Below are 21,146 nucleotides of genomic sequence, written 5' to 3'. Positions count from 1 at the left end.
TGGAACTTTGTACTTCTGAAGGCAGCTTTAAAGTGCTTTGTCCCATTCATGTCACATTCCATGGAATGAATAGTGCACATGCAATGACATCTGGAGCTGGTAAATGCACGTTTTCCCCTGCTGGGAAAATGGCTATGCTTTAAAACCAACAGGGAAGTAAGATGGATGTATGGCTTTTTCTGTTATTTCTTAGAAATCCCCCACATAAAGGCCAGAGCATAACCCTATTTAAGCAGGTTCTCCTAGGAAATGATGGAATTGTAGTCTCCCCCCAGACTTGAAAGATGAGACCTCAGGTTCCACACTGGCAGGCACTAAGGTACGCAGTCTCACCTGAGTGAATCCAAGTTTGATCCGTCTTTGTTTGAAAGTCTTGGCAAACTGCTCAAGCTCCTCAAGGTCACTGGGCTCCTCCAAGCTGGGAGTGTCGATTCGCTTTGGTGTTGACTGGCTCTGTGGAAGTGGCTGAATGGGGGTCGCTGCTATTGTGCGTGTTGGGGTTGCTGGCTATTGAGACAGCAAGGAAAGGATGAAAATCAGACTTAAGAGGATAATCAACAGAAATTAAATCCCTAAAAGCTATGTGATGCTCTTCTGAGAGAGGTCAGTGGATTGGACGTTTCCTGAAATCTGGAATTTCCTCCATTTATTAACATTCCTCTCCAGAACAAGCAAATACAATCCAGAAAACAACAATAGTATCACAGGCTTTTAATGGTTCTGTCATAAGAGATGTTCAATGGTAACCAACAACTTTCACTTGCTGCAGAAGCTGCTCAAAGAAAGGCTGAACACCCTCTACTTGGTATACTTCTATCACTTATAGACACTTTGGCATTCATCCCTTTTGAAAAAAATTAAAATCGAATCTACTGGTCTTGTGAGGTGGCAGATCGACATCAGGCCAAAAGATGCAAATCCCCTCTTTAATCCTGGAAGAGTGAGCACATGAAGATGCAGCAAACGTGGTAAGTTTCCTCCAATGCCATCTCTTGTGACTGACTCAACTGTTCAGCAAGATAAGACTAGATTTACCTCTAACCCTTCTGTTGACAGTTGCAACAATAAAATGAACATACCGCTGACACAAGAAATAAAGCAAAGGCAATCTGCAGAAAATCATTCATTTTAGGTCACACTTTTCTTCTATATAAAGGGTAATTTTCTAGGAAATCTGTGGAAGGTTCACTCTTCCTGAACATTAGCATACTAAAGCATTTTGCGATGCAACTACAATAAATATCTGAAAAAAATTATCATCTTGGAAAATGTTCACAGGTGAACAAAATATATTTAGATCTGGTATTGCACAGTTCAGGGTTTATGCGCCACAAGAACACTGGAAACATGTTTTGAGAGCATAGCTCTACCTCCTTACATGCCATGATCAGGTGAAATGCAGAGACAAATAATCTACTCCAGTTAAATTCTAGTCAGTTTTGCTGGGGCTCTTCAGTAAAGGTGACTTCATGCCTCTGTGTCCTACACCCAGTTCTGAAACTCTGGACTCCTTCAGGGCAAACAAGAACAGCCTCAAGTCCAGGCAGCACTAGAGTATTATGCAAAGTCTATGCAAAGGTTTAGAAAAGGCTCTTCTAAAAGAAATGGCCTACATATAGCTCAGTCTTTACATAACTGCTTATGCTGTTTTCCTTCTGGGTTAGTGCAGTGTTTTGCAGTGCACAGCAGATGGTAGACGGAGGTCAAGATCTATAATTCTATTACTTGAGAAATAATGTAATCATATATGATCTTTCTAGAATTGCAGATACACGTGTCACACTTAAAGGTTTTTAATATTTTTTATTTATATTAATCATAGTGGGTAATTACTGCAATATGTCTTCACTGATTTCACCCACTTTACATAATTTATTCTTTCTTAGTGGTTTTAATTTTTTTTAAATCAAAGAATAATCTTTAGTGTGGAATCATCCTGCAAGCTGAGGTATGAGCTAGAGGTGAGACAAATTCCATTTTCCACATGGTGCATGAAAACTACTAGAGGTGGTATAATAGAAAATGTAGTTTTCTAAGACTCTGATAGACTCAGGCACCTTATTGCAGACTAGAAAATTCTTGTATGTAACCGAGGTGGCAGGAAGATACTGTGTGATATTACATGGTATTTGAGAAACAGCATGCAGCCATGAAACTAAACTGCACAGTAAAAACCAGAGTCAAGCACAACTAAATTTGCAGGCACATGCAACCTTAAAATTGCTTTTCTTATAGTCTGAAAACTTAATCACAGAGCTCTAATATTTTAATATACATCTGTCAGAATATTTGAATATTTCATTTCTAACAATCTCTTCAGTTTCACAGATGCTAACTGATAAGACTGGCAATGACTTAGCAGTGATTGCAAAATAACCACACTAAATTAAAGATAGATTACCACTGCAATCTTCAGAAAGAGGCTTGTCAGTGAACCCCTTTTGGAGCTTTTGAGGGAGCTCACACCTTGCTCCTCTGAATTTTCAAGAAAACCTTACAGGAAATCAAACGATGCTCTAGTGCCATTAACTCAAGGTACCAATCATGAAAATTTCCAGCTAAAAATCCACTTTAGAACTTTAAAGCCTGAAAGAGGCACATTGAGGTGGGAGCTACAAATGCACTGTTATAGATAGAAAGACAAATGCACGGTTAGAGCTACAACATCTATTCAGGTAACTAATACAAAGGGTCCATTCACTTGCCATAGTTTAAATCCCCTCAAAGCAAGTCAAGAAGTGTAGGGAAAAGCCTGACCTGCGAGGCAAGGGTGATGCTTGGCTGAGACTGCAGGAGGTTGGCTTGGCTTTGCTGAGGTAGTTGCGTTAAGAGATTCTGCGCTTGCAGGAGACCTGCCGAGAGAAAATGGTTTGTCATTCAAAAACACTAAAACATGAAATGAGGTAAAACAAGGCTCTTGCCAAATGATGGAAAGTTTAAAAAAAATTGAGATGTGAGCTTCTGTTTCATCAATGCATAGATATGTTCAGACTTTTGGAGTTTTCAGTCCAAAATCCCCTTGCATTTCCCTGAAGTGTAAGTGGTGATGGAAGGGAACGAGAGAGAAGTGTGTGTAAGTCTCCTCTGCAGAAAGAGTTGGTAATGATCTAGGTCATTCCAGTTCTGTGTGCAGGAATCATTTACTGCTCCTTTCAGCATGCAGAGTTTGGATACACCTCTTCTGGTAACCAAGAGTTGACCACGAACTGTGGAGCCATATAAAATACTGAACACTAAAGAGATCAAATTCACCAACAGAATACTAATTAAAATCACAAGTTTGGCTTCTTGATCATCCTTCTTCCTCTCCAAACCACCCCATGCCAGCTGCCTAACAAGAAGGAAGCTTTCTGGAAGACTTAAGCAGACCACACCAGAAGACACAACAAGCCTAGATAACCCCCTTCTGGGTCAAAAACGTAGGAATCTTTTGGAAAAGTAAATGGAATTAAAGTTTAGGTAAGATAACTGAACACTGCTCAATGTTAACAAATAGAATAAACACTACAATGAATATAGGAAAACTCTGCTACTATGAAAAAGTGCCAACATCAAAGAACAGATGCAACTAATAGAACCAGTATGTATAATATGCTGTCAATCTACAAATAAATTCCCTTACAGTCCACTAATTGTACAGTTTATTAAATCTCTGAGGAAACTAAGATACATGCCTGCATCTCTATATAATTTAACTAGAAATTATCAATTTTTTTTCATTTCTAATGCAAAAATGTATCTACTTTAAGGGACAGAATCTTGACAGAAATATACCTACAGTTAGTCAAATCACTCAATTTTTCTGTGAAAAATGCTAACTGTTATTTTTTACGTACCACCTGGCTACAACTATCAATTTCCACTATAATAATTAAGAACCCAACTAATTAAACTTCAATATACCTAGTCCCTAAAACCCAGGGGGAACAACAGATGGATGGACTGCTATGCCACCATCAACTATGTAGCACTTAAATTCAACATCATCAGCTGCCTGATCTACCTCTTAGCAGAATAAAGGCAGGGGAAACAGAATTTAGGACTTGATAAATACCAAGTGAAGAACTGGATGTATGCAAGGTTAAGGCCATAAGAGACATGGAAAGAGGGATTACTATGGTTAAGAAGGAGAAAATGTATCCTCAGTAAGGGATACACGAGCATAGAAGAATTATCATCTGACAGCAATACTTGATTTTTGTTTAACAAAGAGCGGAATATGTATTTTAAACAATCTTGTTGCTATCAAGATGCTCAGGACCTACACAATACAGCCAGCTGCTTATGTAACATTACAGCACACCACACACAACAATGTAAGTTTGCTCTGCAGCACATATTCAACGTGTTCCAGCTGTGCTGTTGAAAACCCACAGTGAGGGAACAGAGCTGCTCAAGGAACTTCCAAGACAGCCACCTACTACAGCCACACACTGCTTTTTACAATGCAAATATTTGTTCACTTGAAAGATGATTTTAGCTGCCCAAATCTAAATATTAATTAGTAAACAGTCACCTCTAAGTGCAGAGTTTTTTACCTTAATTAAATGATAGTGAATTTTAAACTGACAGCTTGAAAGAGAAAGGGGCAAACCCATCACACTGTCACTACAGAGGGGCTGTAAACAAACAAATGAAAACCAGGCAGCCAACAGTGATGACATTGGAGTTCTAGTCCACTGGTAACACCATCGATTACAAGTTACTGACTTGTCTTATGACTGCAATCAGAGTAATTAGGACTGGCCTTTTGTGACTTTCTGTCCCCAGAGAAATCCTAGAGGATGTTTTTCTGGCATTAACAATTTTGCTAAAGAGCACAGGATGACTACACTCTTCCTAATTTTATTCTCACTCACGTGGTCTGAAGTAACTATAATGGAATAACCAGTATAAAATAGTCTGAACACGTTTAATCTACTCTGTTTTTACATAATTTTATCCTATGTAAGAGGTGCTGACACAAGGTGTCACAGGCAGAAACTGGAGATAGAACAAGTCAATTCAACCTGCGGCAGACTGAAGGGGATGGGGAAAGCAGCTGGAATATTTTGGAAATGTGTCTCTCCCCCTGATCACAGCCTTTTCAGGCACACACTTTGGGCACTCCTTGGCTCTCATGGGTGGGCAGCTGCAATTGTGCTCTTTTAAGACATGACTTGAACCAGTCTGAGCTTCTCCTTCATTACTTTTCTGAGAAGAAATCACTGAGGTCCAAAATAACTTCAGTGACTGAACTTACAGAGCACATAGCACTGCCTTTTCTAAGTAAACACACATCTTTTAGGCACCTGCTGAGATCCTGGCATTTCAAACACTGCTGTTTCCTTAAAGACTCATATTGCCACCAATACTGCTTAACATCTTTATTATCAAGAGGACTGATGGGACAAACATATTCTCAGCAGGTCTGTGGACAATACCAAAGATGGGGAAGTGGCCAACAGGCCAGAAGCCAGGGTCTAGACTAGCTGGATGAACAGGTGTGTAACAGGATGGAACAGGTAAGTGAGCTGGTTTTTTTAGCCTGATGAGAAGGTGAGATCCTACTGCTTTCTTCAAAGATAGAAATGGACTATGCTCGAGGGTACGCTGTCATGAGATTCGATGGCTATCAGAACATGGAAAACTCCAACTAGATAGAGGAAAACAATTTTAATTTTTTTTACCGTGACAGCAGTCAACTCTTGGGGCAGGTACGTGAGAATGTTGCAGAAACTCCTTTCTGGGACATGTTCAATTCAACTGGCTGAGGTGCTGAATAGCTGCTGTAATTGGACCTGCTTTGAACAACTCTACCTGGTCTCTAGAGGTCCCTTCCAACCCACATGATTTTTTTGAACCTATAAAAGCTGCTATTGTATACTTTACATAGGTCATATTCCTAACACTCTGTCCTGGGTTTTAAGAGTCTAGTGGTATTATTGCATTAAATATGGCACACAAATCACCTGTGTGGCACTCTAAAAGAATGACTGCATGGATGCAGATAAGGACCTATGCAGAAGTATAATAGTTTAGAGTCTTTTCTTTTTTAATAGTTATAGTAAATGGATCTATTGTCATTCAGGATTTTTCCTGTAATGTCTAAGAGCAGCATGAATAATGGTCCAAGCCAAAAAACTCTTCCTGCCAGCCAAGAGTCCCTTAGGACTGATCTGGCGTTCAGTTCTATCTAAAATTAAACAAAAGATAAAACAAACATTCAAGCACAGACTTTTTCAGCATAATTTTTTAAAAGTTGGCCCAGAAGCATAATGCATAATTCATCCCAAACTGATCTCCCAAAAGAGTGAATTTTTTCATGTAAGAACTTGACTGCTTTATCTCTGCCAAAGCTGTTCATCCTCTCACTGGAAGTTAGCTTGCAAGACAAAGCCATTACAAGGACTTCCACATGAGTGAGGTCTCAAAGTCTGTATAACACATATGAAAGAAGAAAACAGGATAGTATTTGGCCCAGGCAACTTTACGATAAAAAAAAATCATAATGGCAGTCTTTAATGATAAATAGTAATAACTTGAGACTAGGTAGATCCAGTTTCAATGTTTATAGTTAATTAGTAGCTTGTCTTCCACATTTTCATTTCTGGATATTTTCTTAGTACTACTTCTAAATCTCACTGTGACACAGTCTTTGCTTAGATCTCAACAACTCCTGTTTGCAAGATTAATTTATATTAAACACAGCACCATTTCCCCTTCCATTCAGATTTTTACTGATACGGTTTGTATTAGCAATATCTCACAAGTAAAAAGGTGAACAGTCACCTGATGAGGGTAATATTTTTAAGAAGCAGCTCTAATTGTAGTAAGGGATGTTAAATTGATTATTTTAGAGACAGCTCTATTAGATACAAGAGCAGATACAAGAGATATAAAGGTATTACAAGGCGCTACATTCCTGCTGGTGACTTTAACAATAATATGAACAACAGTTGCTCTGAATAAGAAAATGTTCCAAATTTCTATTTCCATTCAATCTTCTCCATATCTGCTGAGGCTTGAAACAATTCTTTCAGTTACGATGTTATCAATTACCAGCCATGAAAAATGGGAACTTTAAAATTTGTTTCGTATAAGCCCCTAAATAGCCAGAAATCGTGTGGAAAAGGAAGGTGACTACATTGGACATACGGCAGTGGATTTATGGGGAAAATTTCCTATCTGCTGCTGGGAGCTATAATGTGTGTGTTGAAGAAAGATAGTAGAATAACATCCTGATTATTGATTAATATTTTAGGTATTGAATTTCCTAAATTTTTTCAAAATATAGAAATGGACTATGCTCGAGGGTACACTGTAATGAGATTCGATGGCTATCAGAACATGGAAAACTCCAATTAGATATAGGAAAACAATTTTAATTTTTAATTTTATTTCAATTTCAATTTTTAATTTAATTTTTATTTTAATTTTTTTTACCATGACAGCAGTCAACTCTTGGGGCAGGTACTTGGATCTCAGCTCACGATGTTCAACCCCTTCAACAATCTAAATACAATTGCTGATAACTGAATTTCTCTGTACCCTTTGTCTCTTCAAGTAAAACATTTTTCTTCACCAAATGTTTAAATCTTCTACAACCTTGTTTAGATACACAATTCTTCACTTATTTCCCTCAAAACTCTTCTCCTTTAAAAACAGTGTTTCTCATTTACATGACTACATGGCATACACAAAATATGTAGGATAGTCTGTAAAGCAAGAAAATTTCTTCCAGAATACATAATCTATACACAAATTTGAATTTTTATGTTCATTATTAAATGTGTACATATATAAAGCTCCATGCCATACCAATGAAGCATCAAAAAAAAAAAAAAACCAAAAACGAATGCCATTGGTTTTGAAGAAAATTCTATGCTAGTTTCTTTAGAATATTTATTATTTTATGAAGCTGACTAATGGAGCAATAGGACACAAACAACATGGAAAAGTCAGATGCAACAGGAAATAACAAAATAAAAATACACACTTTCTCAATCTTTCTCATAAATAATAATGTACTGTTTGAGATCTTCTAACAATAACCATTAAACACTGCAAAAAAAACATATCAAAAAGTGATATAAGGGGTATTATGACATACATGTTGCTTTATCATTGAGTGCTCATAAAGAAAATGAGATCTATTCAAGCATTTCAGTTTGGAAGGTTGTCACACACTAATGGCCTATGGTCAGAATTCAGCATATCAATCTTCCTACATTTTTGAGCTATTCAGTTGTCCAGGCTGCACATTACCAGTAAAACATGATGTCTCTACCTACACTGCGTCACTGATGACAGCAATATGCAGCTCTTAAATTGTAGTGAAGAAATGATTTTTCAGAGATGGCCTCTGGAAAAGGTACTATGAAAATCTCATCTAGTACTTATTCTACTTCAGAAGATTTTAAGCAAACAAGAAAGCCTTCCCTTCTATAATTCAAACAACTCATTTTGGGGAACTAATAACAATGTGCTTCTCTTAGTTTTCCTCTCTGTAAAGCATCTTCAAAGGTATTTTATAAAACCAGCAGAATGTAGCTGAAAAATGTAGGCAGACAACAATACCAATGAGTTTTTCAAAACAATGTTTTTGTGCTTGCTGTTTTCTTAAAAGAATTTATTTAAAAAAAAACTCCAAGCACCTATTTTGAAGAATTCTTGAACTAAATTTTAGTGGTTTGATTTCTTCCAGTAGAGTATGTTAAGTTTACAAGTTCTGCTTCATTTTAAGAAAGCAGTACATCACTAAATGCTCTCATGAATAGCCTTTCAGCCATTTTCTTCCAGTGCGGGTATAAAATCTCTCCTAAATCAAGTCCTATTAAAAGGAAGGTAATTTTGACTAACCCTTTATTCAAATGTGAGAGCATTCAGATAGTAAGAGCCCTTCAGCGTAATGGAAAGCCAGTTCTATCCAAGTCATAGTATGTAAGAAAGAATGATGCATGAAAAAATTGAAAGGAACAGGAAAAAAATGAGGTGCAAAGAGCCGCTTTATAGGACAGCCAGAATCTGCGGGACTCTTCAAGCATAACAGGATTTGCCTTCTGAGCAAGAATCTTTGGATTACCAGACCTGAACAACTGAGTAGAGTTCATGTAGAAGAGAAAGGGGGGAAAAAAGGCCATTGGAGTACATCAGCATAAGAAGCCATGGCTAAATGCACTTTTCCGTGGGCATCAACAAATGGGGTGCAATCAGCACCGTGATGCATTGCAGCCTGAACACATCAGTCCTCAGAACAAAGCTACTGTGCAACAACTTGACTGCTCTGACACAGCACCACCTACCACTGCCTCGTCTGTCTTTGGCATGTAAGTCATACCCAGGGCATTGCCAAAATATTATTGTAAGAGCTGTTACACAAACCCAGCATTCTAGCTCTTTTCCCAAGGTGTTAATTATTAGTTCAGTTTATGACAAAATTCATTGTATGCTCTTTAGGCTTAAGTACTTTTCCAGACTCCCACAAGGACTTTTGATTTTGTAATCTTTTCCCAGTCTGTCCTGCCTTTGACCGAGATAGAGTTAATTTTCTTCTTAATAGCTGGTGCAGTGCTGTGATTTGGATTTTGGATGAAAACAATGTTGAATCCAGACTGATATTTTAGTTATTGCCAAGCAGTATTTAGAGTCAAGGAGGAATTTTCAGCTTCTCACACATCTCACCAGCAAGCAGGCTGGGAGGGGACAGAGCCATGACAGCTGATCCAAACTGGCCAAAGGGATATTCCACACCACCCAGTCTCATACTCAGGATATAAACCTAGGGGGGAAAAGCTGGCTGGGAGCAGGCTGGGCACTGGTATGAACCACCTGAGTTTCACTTTTTCCCCTAAAAAATGCTGTGTATGATTTGCTTTTGTGGCAAGGAGCACTTACCCTGCTGCCCCTGCGGCGTTTGTGAGATGATGAACTGTGCTGGCTGCAAGTTGGTTGTTGGATGCACCAACACAAACTGTTGCAGGTTGAGATTCTGCTGCTGAAGCTGCTGCAAGTGCTGCAAATCCTTAAGGAAACGGGAAGGGGAAAAAAAAAAAGAAGACCAAAAAAACCAGGAAAAAAAAAAAAAAAAGAAAAAAAAAGAGAGAAGACAAAAAAAGAAAAAAAGTAAAAAGAAAAAGGGAAAAAAAAGGAAGAAAAGAAAGAGCTGTGTGTTAGACATGTAAGTCAGCAATAATTCCCAATATAAGATTTCCTATCAGCCAGCTATACTCTAACATTTAGAGAAAAAAGTAGATGTCAAACACAGCAGAAGTCCTGCTACTGAATATCCTTTAAAATATCCTTCACTTTCATTCATAAAACCAAAGTTATTTACTAAACAACCCAGCAAAGTATATCCAGAACTGTTCTGCTTTAAAAACAAAACACAAACAAACAAATCAATCTTCCTTCTCCCACAAATTCAGGAGTTTTCAAATACATTAAACTTATCAACACAAAGATCTCTCAAACTTATTTTTTGAGGATGGAACTCTGCTACAAATCAAGCATATTAGCTGGGAGCTATTTTTTTTGTAACAACAGTCTGCAATTACCATTTGAATCAACAACAAGGAAGCGAAATATTACAGATTCCTTGTTTGCACTCTGGTTGCTCGGTTCAAATTTCAGAAAGTAGCTAACTCAATTAGTAAATATATTTCATTTGTTCTGAAACAAATTACAATAAGCTTAATAGATATGACTATAATGAAAGGTTAAAAGGAATAATCCAAAACACTGCATTATTGAAGAACCCTACTTTTATGTATTTAAACCATTCAGGACTATTAATTTTCTATAATTAGATGACAGGTCTCAATGTAAAATGTTAATCTCTGAGAAACTGAGTTTTCAAGAAAAATTTTTCAACTTGACATTTAGCTGGAGAATGAAAACATAGAGAACTGCTTAAAAATCGTTCCCCCTAAACAGCCTTTTTCTTTTCATCTCCAAACAACATAATAACAAGAGCAACTGAAATTTAAAAAACACACTGTGAAGTCAGCCAACATAACAGTGGTAATCCATGAAAACGATCTAAACACACTTATTGGATTTTTCCATCTTTCCAGGAAGAATCTATTTCAAAATACTCACCAAACAGGTGGAAAAAGGCCTGAATGAAATACTTCCCACACTTGCAACCTCCCATTACACAAACCACACCAAGCAGACAAGAAGACTCCCCTAAAGCTCTGTTTCAGGGAAGCCACTCAGGCCCCTGTTTGCAGAGAAACCGTGTTCAGCTGCAGCAGTGCCCGGTGTGGCTGCTTGGAGCTGCTCATCTTCCCCCAGCCCCAAACACACCTGAGTTCAAGTGAACCAGAGGAACAAAGAGCTGCTCCTAAAGCTGCTCCTTGGGCTGATGCAGGTTACTGAGCACTCCCACAACCTGCTCAGCCAGAGGATGGGACAGGCCATTCACTGCCAGCAGTGGATTTGGAGATGAGAAGTCAAGACAGACTGACAAAGAGAACTTCCTTCTTACACAATGCTGTTATCTGTGACAATACCTTATTTTAAATCTGTTAAAACTGTAACTTGGAAGTTGCAACAATCTTCCTTCAGGAGATGAGGGGTGGGGAATGTCAGAAAGGAAGACTAGGGAGGGAAAAAAATAGGGAGTCCACTGATTTATGAGACCATAGACAGGCTTTATAAGAAAACGACTACTTAACCTGCATTACACAGACACTGGTCATCAATCACTTGGGCTACTTAGCCCTGTTAAGTCAAAAGCATGCAGTGTAATAATATGGTAGACAGACACCAGATGGATTGATCACGCAATGCTCTTTAAGAAATGGAAACTTCCATTTTATAAGAGAATGCTACAATTTTTAAAAGTGCCCATGAGCAAAAAAGTGGTTTTAAAGTCAATAGTATTGCTTGCTTTCAGAAAATTGCAGAAATAATGCAACTATTCCAAAGAAATCAAGGCAAAATTCCTTCTTGAAAGAGACCAATAATTACTCCAGTTCTATCCTGGAACTCCCTGTTTCTTATGACTTCATATCCTAATATCACATTGGTCAGAACTGCCACCAAAACCTCTTACTTCTAGAGCTCAACACAACATGGATCTCCATTCATTTATTCACTGATTTTCAATGCTCAGCTGGTGCAGATTGTGCTGACCCTCCAGCTCAGAGGGGGCTCATACTGGAATGGATGTATGGACTGGATGCAGAGTTGAAAACAGAAATGTGAAGAGCTGGGCAAGCTGACTCAGGTTGTGAACACTGGGCAGAAGAAAAGGAAATAAAGAGAGGCTGCAGGATGAAAATACAGGTAGATAAGAGAAAAAAAACATAAACACAAAAGGAAGAATTGGGAAGACACTGTGGAAGAAAAAAGTATCAATGGAAAAACAGACAGGTTAAGGACCTCTCCCAATCAAAAGCAAACAAATGAAATCACCCCAGATGACCAAGGAGATCTCAGATGATGTGAAGCACCCCCACAGGAGATGGAGTTACACGCAAGAAAGAATACAAAGAAACAATGGCAGTGTATCTGTAAGATCAAAGGAGGAGAGCTTTTTGTTTAAGACTATGGTATTCATAACACTGGCTACCCAGCCAAGACATGACAGCTCTTATCATCAGGCTCTTACACTTTAATATGAGAAAACTGTTTTTAAATTGAGGCCTCAGGGAGAACTGATATAAGCAATCTTATTCTGTGCATCTGCCTTGGTAAATGGTATGTTGGCTAAGTCTTGTTTAAATACAGAAATATAATTCTGCAATGCAAAATGAAAACGATACCTCCAAGGCTAATCACTCCTAAATAGCCCTACCAGCCTCTCAAATGCATTTGAAATTCAACTTTATTTCCACCTTGGGAAAGTTTTTTTATTTAGTTAATTATACCATTACAATAAATCTCCCAATAGCAAACACACAAACAAACCTGACACTGTTTTCCTACACTGATCTTTTTTTCCTCAGTGTTAAAATCTGTATGCTAGCACAAGCACATAGAAAGAGATGGAAAGACTTTCAGGGAGACATGCATGTCTTCTGGTGCTGCCTAGCAATTTAGAAAGATCAAAACAATCCAAATCCTACCTCAGCAGAATAATCTGTCAAGTGCTATGTCTTGCTGTGAAGAAGATTTTTTGTTTTAAAAAAAATCTAAATTTCTAAATTCAATACCATTATTTCCAATTACAGCTTCAGCACAAACTTAAGCATCTGACTCATTTTGAGATTTACCTCATATAAATACAGAGCATAGATCCTGAAAACAAGGAAGTTTATAAAAAAACCCGAAAGTTGAAACACAACTGTTTAGTGTCATTCCAGGAGCAGCACGAGCTCCTCACCAGGCTGCTGCAGCAGATACCTTACGTGAACTGCAGCGCACATTAAAGAAGTCATGCTTTTGCAATTAGTTAATTAAAATAAATATGGTAATCCCCCTGCTGCAGAGACCTGCCAGTTAATCAATTATTCAAAAACCATCAATTAAAACAAACATTCAGCTATTTGTATAATCAGCTATATATTTACAATAGCAACACAAACAAAGCTGAGCACTGCTTACAAATCCTTGCCAAGACGGATCAAAAGACATGGTGCTATCTACCCATGAACCTAGATGGTAGATGTTTTTCATAAGTACCTCAAATTATATCCAACACCTGCACAATTTATGCCCTGCTCTTTCATCATAAGGAGCAGTTAACAAGATTCAAACAAGCTCATTTATGTATCAAAATAACCTATCCTAAAAGACATTAATTGTAAAGTCAAACATTTAAGTAATTAGAAACGTCAGAAAACAAGTACCACTTTAATTTGTTCTGCACATGGCAACTACAAGATCATACACTATTTTTCAGAGAGCCTTTAGCTCACTCTGTGCACAAATCAGACAATGTTGCCTTCAGAAATCCTTATTTGACAGCACATGCCTGGTATTTTCAACTCCTCTCAAACACTTCTCTGAAGATTTTCTAAGTTCTGGAGAAAAAGCCAGTACAAAATTAACAATTGTAAATGCTTCACACATTTTCAGAGCTTTGCACTGAGGTAGGAGAGCAGGATTAGAAACATCTCACACATGCATCACACTGGTATCCACTGCTTTGGTGGCCTGTTTGACAAACCTAAGGCCAGACAGTTCAAGGTCCAGATTTTGTTAATAGGAAATTTTAGGCCACCACACTTCAGTGAAGCAGACCATGCTATCTTAAGGTGCACACCTGGAAGAGGAGAGGCACACCTATGAATTGCTTACATATATGTTAAAATCTCACATCCCATCAAGTGGGAACTCTGTGACAGGTGCATGAAATATGTCAAAAGCTATAACCAACAGCTTCCTTGACAAGAACATTGCCCATTCTCTTCTTGAAATCTGTCTGTATTATTGCCTACAGATAGTAGGAAGAAACAAAATTGAGATATGATCTTGAGAATTCCAAGTTTCCTTGAACACTACATCCTTCAGTCATCTCTACATCATGCCAGTGAAGTGGATTCCTTGGCTAAAAAAGGTATGAGTTGGTGATGTGACTTCTCACAGTGCAACAAGAGCTTCAGTGGGAGGAATCTCACCAACACAGCAACATCAGCACTCGCCTTTTAAAAACAGGATGGCACCACTCTGGCCTCTCCAAGGACAGCCAGAGAGGTCAGAATTTCTAGACCAACGCCACAAAAGTTTGTCACTTCAGCTAATGAAAACCTGATAGCACAGCCAGGCTGCTGTTATTCAGCTAGTGGACCAGCACAGTAAAGGATTCACCATCAGACTTCACAAACAATTGCAACATTTCCATTCTTGTCCTTAATCAGACTTTATGTTCACTGTTTGGACACTTCATCCTGGTTGAATGCAAGAGAAGTAGCCTGAACAGAAAGCATCAGACAGTCTTAAAGAACTTGGTCCCTCTATGAAGCAGCAACTTAGAAGATTATATACCTCACACACTTTGCACAGCTAGACTAAGAAAGCTGATATTATGTACCAAGAGCTTTAATCTATGGAAAGATGGACCTCAGGATGAGCAAGACATTCACCTACTCATAGGACTCAAGATGTCTAAGCTGCACATTTGATTATCCTTGTCCACAGGTCTAAGGATTTTCCACACTACATACACTAAGCACAGAGCTAGTGCCACTGCAATCTCCACACTGAATTAAGCCAGTCCTGGAAGACCAGGAGGGTCCTTACTGGTTCTAGTAAGCACAACATCCACAGAGAGCAGTTCTTCAGAATTGACAAGTCTTTAGTACCAGACCATAAGACTGGACAGATCCCAACACCAGACTCATTCTCCAAGTTTTTCTCCAGACACAGGAGTGCCCATTCTTTGTCATGGAACCTGCAGCATTAAACACCAAGCCAAAATAGCACACAAACGGGTCAAGTCAAACTGCCATTCTTCAGCTCTATCATTTTGCTTCTAACAAGCACCATTTGGGTCTGACAAGCATCCTTTTTGATACACAGGCATCACTTCCCATCCATGCAGGTCTCAACAAGTGCCCCTTCTGTGGGCATCTTTCCATACCCTTTTTTCTCCTTTCTCACCCTAACTACAAGGAGGAAAATTCAGAAAACACAGCATCTACTCAGATTCTGGTACAAACTCAGAAGCCCAGTGGAACTGAGGAGCAGCTGGCACACATTCCTCACTAAGACTATCAAACTCCAACCTCACCATCCAACAATGCACAAGCAAAGACTAACAATACTCTAGCAACTCACTGAGCGAGGAACAACAAATTTCATTCGAATGGTGCAATCAGTCAAAAACCTCCTTTGTTTTCCACCCTCTCAAGCCTCAAGGCTCACCTGTGCAATCTGTATTGGCTGAGATAGAGGGATCTGCGTCATCGGCGTCGCAGCAGAGGCCGAGATGGTGGCACCAGCAGCGCTGTGCTGCTGGCTGGCTGAGTGCTGCACTGCAGCCGCCAGCAACTGGGCCTGCGCCTGTTGGAGCAATAACTGTTGCTGGGCTGGCGTCAACGTGAGCTATAAACAATTAGAAAACACAGCCATTAATAATGGGAAGAGCCACTTCAGCTACAAAGTCATTAGATAGCTCAGTACTACTTATGTTAACCAGGCAATCCTAGGGCTATTCCACTAACTGGCCAAGGGCTCTGGCCTTAAGGAAGGACAGCTGGCTACTCGATACAGTGTGGGAACCAACCTACCACAGGCCGGACACAAACCAAACTGCACCACCACCATCTGCACTTACTGGAACCTACAGAACCTAACTCTGCTCCAAAGTTTTCCTCACAACTCTACCAGGAGTTTCAGGGAAAAAGCAATTAAGTAGCAAGCAAAAGAAAAGAATCAGTATTGCCAGGATTTGAAAGGAAATTTACACCCAGCAGAACAGCAAGTGATTAGCCAGATGAATGTGAAGCAGGAATGCTGGCTATGGCTACTGAACAAACTGATAACGCCCCAGCTGCTTCACATTAGCATGAATCCCTGCCATATTCCATCATTTCCATTATGCCCTAAGATATAAGTAAAGAACATGAGCTCCATTTGTTTCTCTCCAAGTCTCCCCATCTGCCTTTTTTTTTTTTAATAGAATAGAGTTGGCAACTTTACATCCCTTCCCTTTCCCAAGCACACATTATCTCTGTGGAACAGGTGGCAGCAGTCTCTCCTTTACATGTAAATGAATCTTGATGCCCATATTTACTACAACCCGTATCTGCATAGGCCTGGAGTTTTGAATGTTTCACTACAGCAGACAATCATGAATTAAAACAAACCAGTATTTTCTGAGAATACAAAAAATAATAAAATATACCACGTTTTAACAACACATCGTAACAGTCTCACTTTTAAAACTTTCAATGCTTAACTGAAAACTAAATAGGATGTGTATTTACATAGTAACGTAGGAGAAGATTTAACAATTGAGCCTGAGATTAAGAAGTCATTTCATGCAAGTGTAGGGATGATCTAACCTAACACTTGAAATCATAAATATATTGTTGGAGCGACTGCCCTAAGCTTATTAACACACAAACTCTTATACTGCAAAGCTGATTATGGGGAAGCAAATTCTTTAACCAGCCCATTCACAAAACTTGCTCTTTTTTGAAATGACTGAAAGCCATTACAACAATTCAGAAACACCAGAAAGTCTAAAACAACGATTATCCCATATATACGCTCAAAGTGTTGCAATTAAAAACCCCTCAAAATCACTAGGTTAGAACAAAAGGGTTCCACAGGCTTAAGAAATAGAGTTAATAGAGTTACTTAAAAAGAAATGCTTTTGAGAAGAGGAAAAATTAACAATTCCCATAATTTTTGTTCTTCACCCAGCTATAAGATTCAGTTTTGTTCTCCCATGCCTTGTTTTAATCTTGAAAAAAAAAATTCTCTTTATGACATCAGTGACTGTCTTATTTGTAACTGTTGTAAAACAACAGGTTTTAATTTCATTGCAGGGTCAAAAGGGATACTGAGAACAGAGAGAAAGAATTCTTTGTTGTTGATGTTCGGAAGCAAATACTGAGCGACAAACCCCAAATATTACAGTCTGCTTATTTTTCTAGCCAAATATTTCCTGTTCCCCCTTCCACTGAAGTTCATACTACATTAAAGGCAGTTGCAATGCCCCTCAATGATACCTGTGTGGGACTGCAGCATCCCTGGGTAACTCTTACCCCGGTGATCTGTCCTCCGGCCAGCATGAGCTGGGTCTGGGGTATGGCCGCCTGCACTGAAGGCTGCTGGGAAGGCTGGCTTGGCTGCTGAGAGTCCCCAGATTCTTCATTAGATTTAGACTAGTCAAAAAAAAATACAACTCTTTATAGTGTAAAACAGATGTTAATGTATGACGCTGCTATCTCAACACTGCACAATAAAAATCTTTCATCTGCATACGAAAAGCCCTTGGGTTTATTTTAAGAGTGTGTTTAAGCAATGGCTCTGTGTGCCCACCATCTCAGCTATGATTGCTGAAACACGTCTGTAGGTAATGCAGCTTAAACAAAACAAAGAGACTCTCTGGTCTCCTGTAACTCTCTGACATTATTTTCAGGTCTCACTTCATTTTACACCGTGCAACTGAAGCTGACGCTACCTTTCACCATGAAGAAAGAGAAGGTTGTTAAAATTATTCATTGCCTAAAATCCTGAACAATGGAACAAGGGAAAGGAGATTGTGTTTCCATTTTCTCTATCTCCATCCTGTGCCTCTAAGTCATCATACTGTTGGCTTATACAGAACCTTTTTGAAAAATCCTCACAGGTTTCTCTACCTACAGCAAGATATAGAATATATACAGTGCTTTTAAATACTCAGTGCATTTATTTAATTGAATGCTTTATTTTAAAAGATTCAAGTTTATTTTGATTTATTTTTGTGGTTTGGTTGTTTGTTTTTTTAAAAAGAAGAAATTGTGAAGACATGAGGGAGGAAATGCAAGTGCATGAAGAGGGGGAGAGAGTTTTATGATAATTAAAACTGGTTATGCAGAACATTACAATTCTGCATAGATTTGCATATTTTCCACCACCTGTTTTGGGGACTGCAGAGCGGGCTAATTAACATAAAGGCTCTGATTAATTCTGCCAGTCATTGAGCGATAATTACAGCACAGGACTGTAAACATTCTGCACTGGAGATACAGCCTGTTTGCCAACATCTCTCTCAGGGATGGAAGTTTACCATGGCAACCAAGGCAATTTTCTGCCTCCTTCCTCTTAGAAAGGAAGGTCACTATACCTCCTCTTCTTTCCAAATTGTTATTATGTATAAGTGGGTCCACATTCTATTGCATTTCATGTAATGCACTACCTACATTCTTTAATAACATGCAATACTGAAACCAGTTTTCAATAAAACTGCATCCCTTGCCCCTTAATATAGTACAGAGTGGAAGTAGAATGTTAACAGATAAACTGAAGTGTTCAGCATCATAGGAAAGTTTGAAAGCTTTGCTGTCTCACGTACATTATTAAACAACAATTACTCTGACTTTGAAATCGCTGTGTGTTATTTACACAAGCAGTCTGAACTAGCCATATTATATAGTTAATGCTACCTTATATTCCTATATACAGTTACCAGAAGTAAGGACAAATTGCTAAGTAATACTCACTACATGTTTAAAGCAAGTTAATAAACAGAAGAACATGAAATATTCCTGGAGTTTTAAGGTTTGCATGATACCACACCTGACTGAAATTCAGCATTAACTTATGGTCACTTCATGTTTTAAACAACTCCAGAGCCTGAATGCTTACAAATCCTGAACCTGATTTACAGTTGTAAAGTGTTATTCCTTCATACCTATCACTTGCCAAACCAGTCAGACTGAAAAAACTGATGTATCACAGGTTAAGAACTATCTCTACTGATGCTGTTTGGGATGAGAGAAGGATGAGCAGCAGAAGGTAACTGTCTTTACCTGTACATTTAAGGACTGAGCAGCAGCCTGTAAACTTGTTCCAGCGAGCTGGACCTACAACAGTGCAAAAATGGAAATGAAATAATGTAGAATCCACAGAAAACTAATAATGTAAAAAGAACAATCTCCCCACCCACATTCCAAAAAAACTCCCCCAAGAACAGAGCATGCCCCTCTGACACTTGAATCAGTGGAATTGGGGCTGTACTCCAGGCTGAAACAGATGTGTAAGACTCTTTCACTATGCTGTTTATCTACCTCTTACTGAAGGTATCCCTGCCTAAGGATGTAGATATTATGGATGGAGTTGAAACAGAGCATATTGAACTGGACATGCCAACTAGTCCTATTCCTGCTGGAAAAATCCAGGCTCCAGGGCAGGGTATCAAGCTCCACTCATTGTCATCCTACTCCCATTTCAGAACGGGTCTGACCCCACCACTGCACTCACCAGCTTTCTGATATAAGCAAGCACATGCACAGCACAGAACCCAGAGCATAACCACACTGCCTCAAATTAACCCATTCAATTATTTGCAGCCCTCAGCCACTGAAAAGAAGATCTCAACACAGAGCACCGGAGACACTTTACAAAGGCTGTATTGATTCAGGTATACTTAAAACTTGAATTTGATGTTTGTTATTACGAGGCCCAAAGGTGGTCTTGTGGATGAGCAGCAAGGAAAAATGGATGATTCAGAAAGTGAGATTTTTGGAGTGCTTTTTTATCTCTAATGAGGAAAATGTACAGAAAATGCTGTCTTTCCATTTACTGAAACCCATTTGAATCAGTCTCGCCTAGTTTCTACCAGCACCCCTAGTTATAAAGAAGGAATGTTCTGTAATTAATTACCAACACTTTCAAAGGTCAGAGTAACAGCCTGTAGAGAATTCCATCTCTGGACATGTTTGAAAACCACTGCTCATTTGAAAACCAGGTTACATGCAAGGATACAATAAAGCAAAGCAAAATGTAGCACTCTTGCCTCTAGATGGAGGACCTCTACATGGTCCCCACATAGAAAAGTCCACATATTTTCAGGCACAGGAAAAACTGCAGTACATGAAATTAATAACTGAATATTTTGAACAGGCAACCTTGGAAGAGTCACCTTGGAAATATTTCCTACTGCTTTAGATGAAGGTACTAGACATACTAAGCATGATCTACATCAAAGCAAACACTCCCAGAAAAGCCCCTCCTTATCAGAAGCAAAATACAGTTTGACACAGTCGATGTAATCTGTGCTTTTACCATGGATTAACAGCAGAGAATAGCCTAAATAACAGCACTCTGACATCCAAATGATATACTCAAAATAATACTTTAAAATTACACAAACACCACATAAAAGACTACAAATACATATTGATTGCTCAGGTACAGCCAGCACATTCCTGAAAATCCCTGTGAATGCAATTTGGACATCCCTTTCACCACACAGCCAACATTTCCAAATTAGAAATGCTGAATGCTGCCTACAGCCCAGTACTTTGCATTAGTCTAGAGCAAAGCACTGTGTGTTAAGGTTGAATAACACCCCACTAACAGCAGCCTCACTACCAGAGGACAGATTGACAATAGATTCCCACACACCTGCAGGTGAATAAAAGAATACCTGAGATTTTCCTTTGAACCAGTTTCAAGAAATGAATCACACTTTATCAAACATGAAGTTATAAAGATCCTGACAACTGTTTAAATAAATAAATTTTCAAAGCAGGATAAAGCACCGTGCAAAACCCAATTAC

The 21,146-nt window shown here is 38.7% G+C and overlaps 1 protein-coding gene across 8 annotated transcripts in view; it reads right to left on the bottom strand.

Moving 5' to 3' along the window:
* Positions 1–21,146, bottom strand: part of POU2F1 (POU class 2 homeobox 1) — a 112,261-nt gene that overhangs the window by 23,576 nt on the left and 67,539 nt on the right. For 2 of the 8 annotated variants that reach the window (XM_077174568.1, XM_077174564.1), the window contains exons 4-9: positions 19,395–19,448; positions 17,610–17,765; positions 15,796–15,975; positions 9,877–10,003; positions 2,758–2,852; positions 334–507 (exon numbers count right to left, since the gene is read on the bottom strand). In XM_077174568.1, coding sequence (XP_077030683.1) covers positions 334–507; positions 2,758–2,852; positions 9,877–10,003; positions 15,796–15,975; positions 17,610–17,765; positions 19,395–19,448 — 786 coding nt within the window. The remainder of the gene's footprint in view (positions 1–333; positions 508–2,757; positions 2,853–9,876; positions 10,004–15,795; positions 15,976–17,609; positions 17,766–19,394; positions 19,449–21,146) is intronic. The other 6 variants (XM_077174565.1, XM_077174566.1, XM_077174567.1 and 3 more) reach the window with 6 other exon arrangements.

Source organism: Agelaius phoeniceus, chromosome 2 (assembly GCF_051311805.1).
Source record: "Agelaius phoeniceus isolate bAgePho1 chromosome 2, bAgePho1.hap1, whole genome shotgun sequence".
Lineage (NCBI taxonomy): Eukaryota > Metazoa > Chordata > Aves > Passeriformes > Icteridae > Agelaius > Agelaius phoeniceus.
Note: the sequence above shows the minus strand (reverse complement) of the source record. Positions and strands in the feature narration are given on the sequence as shown.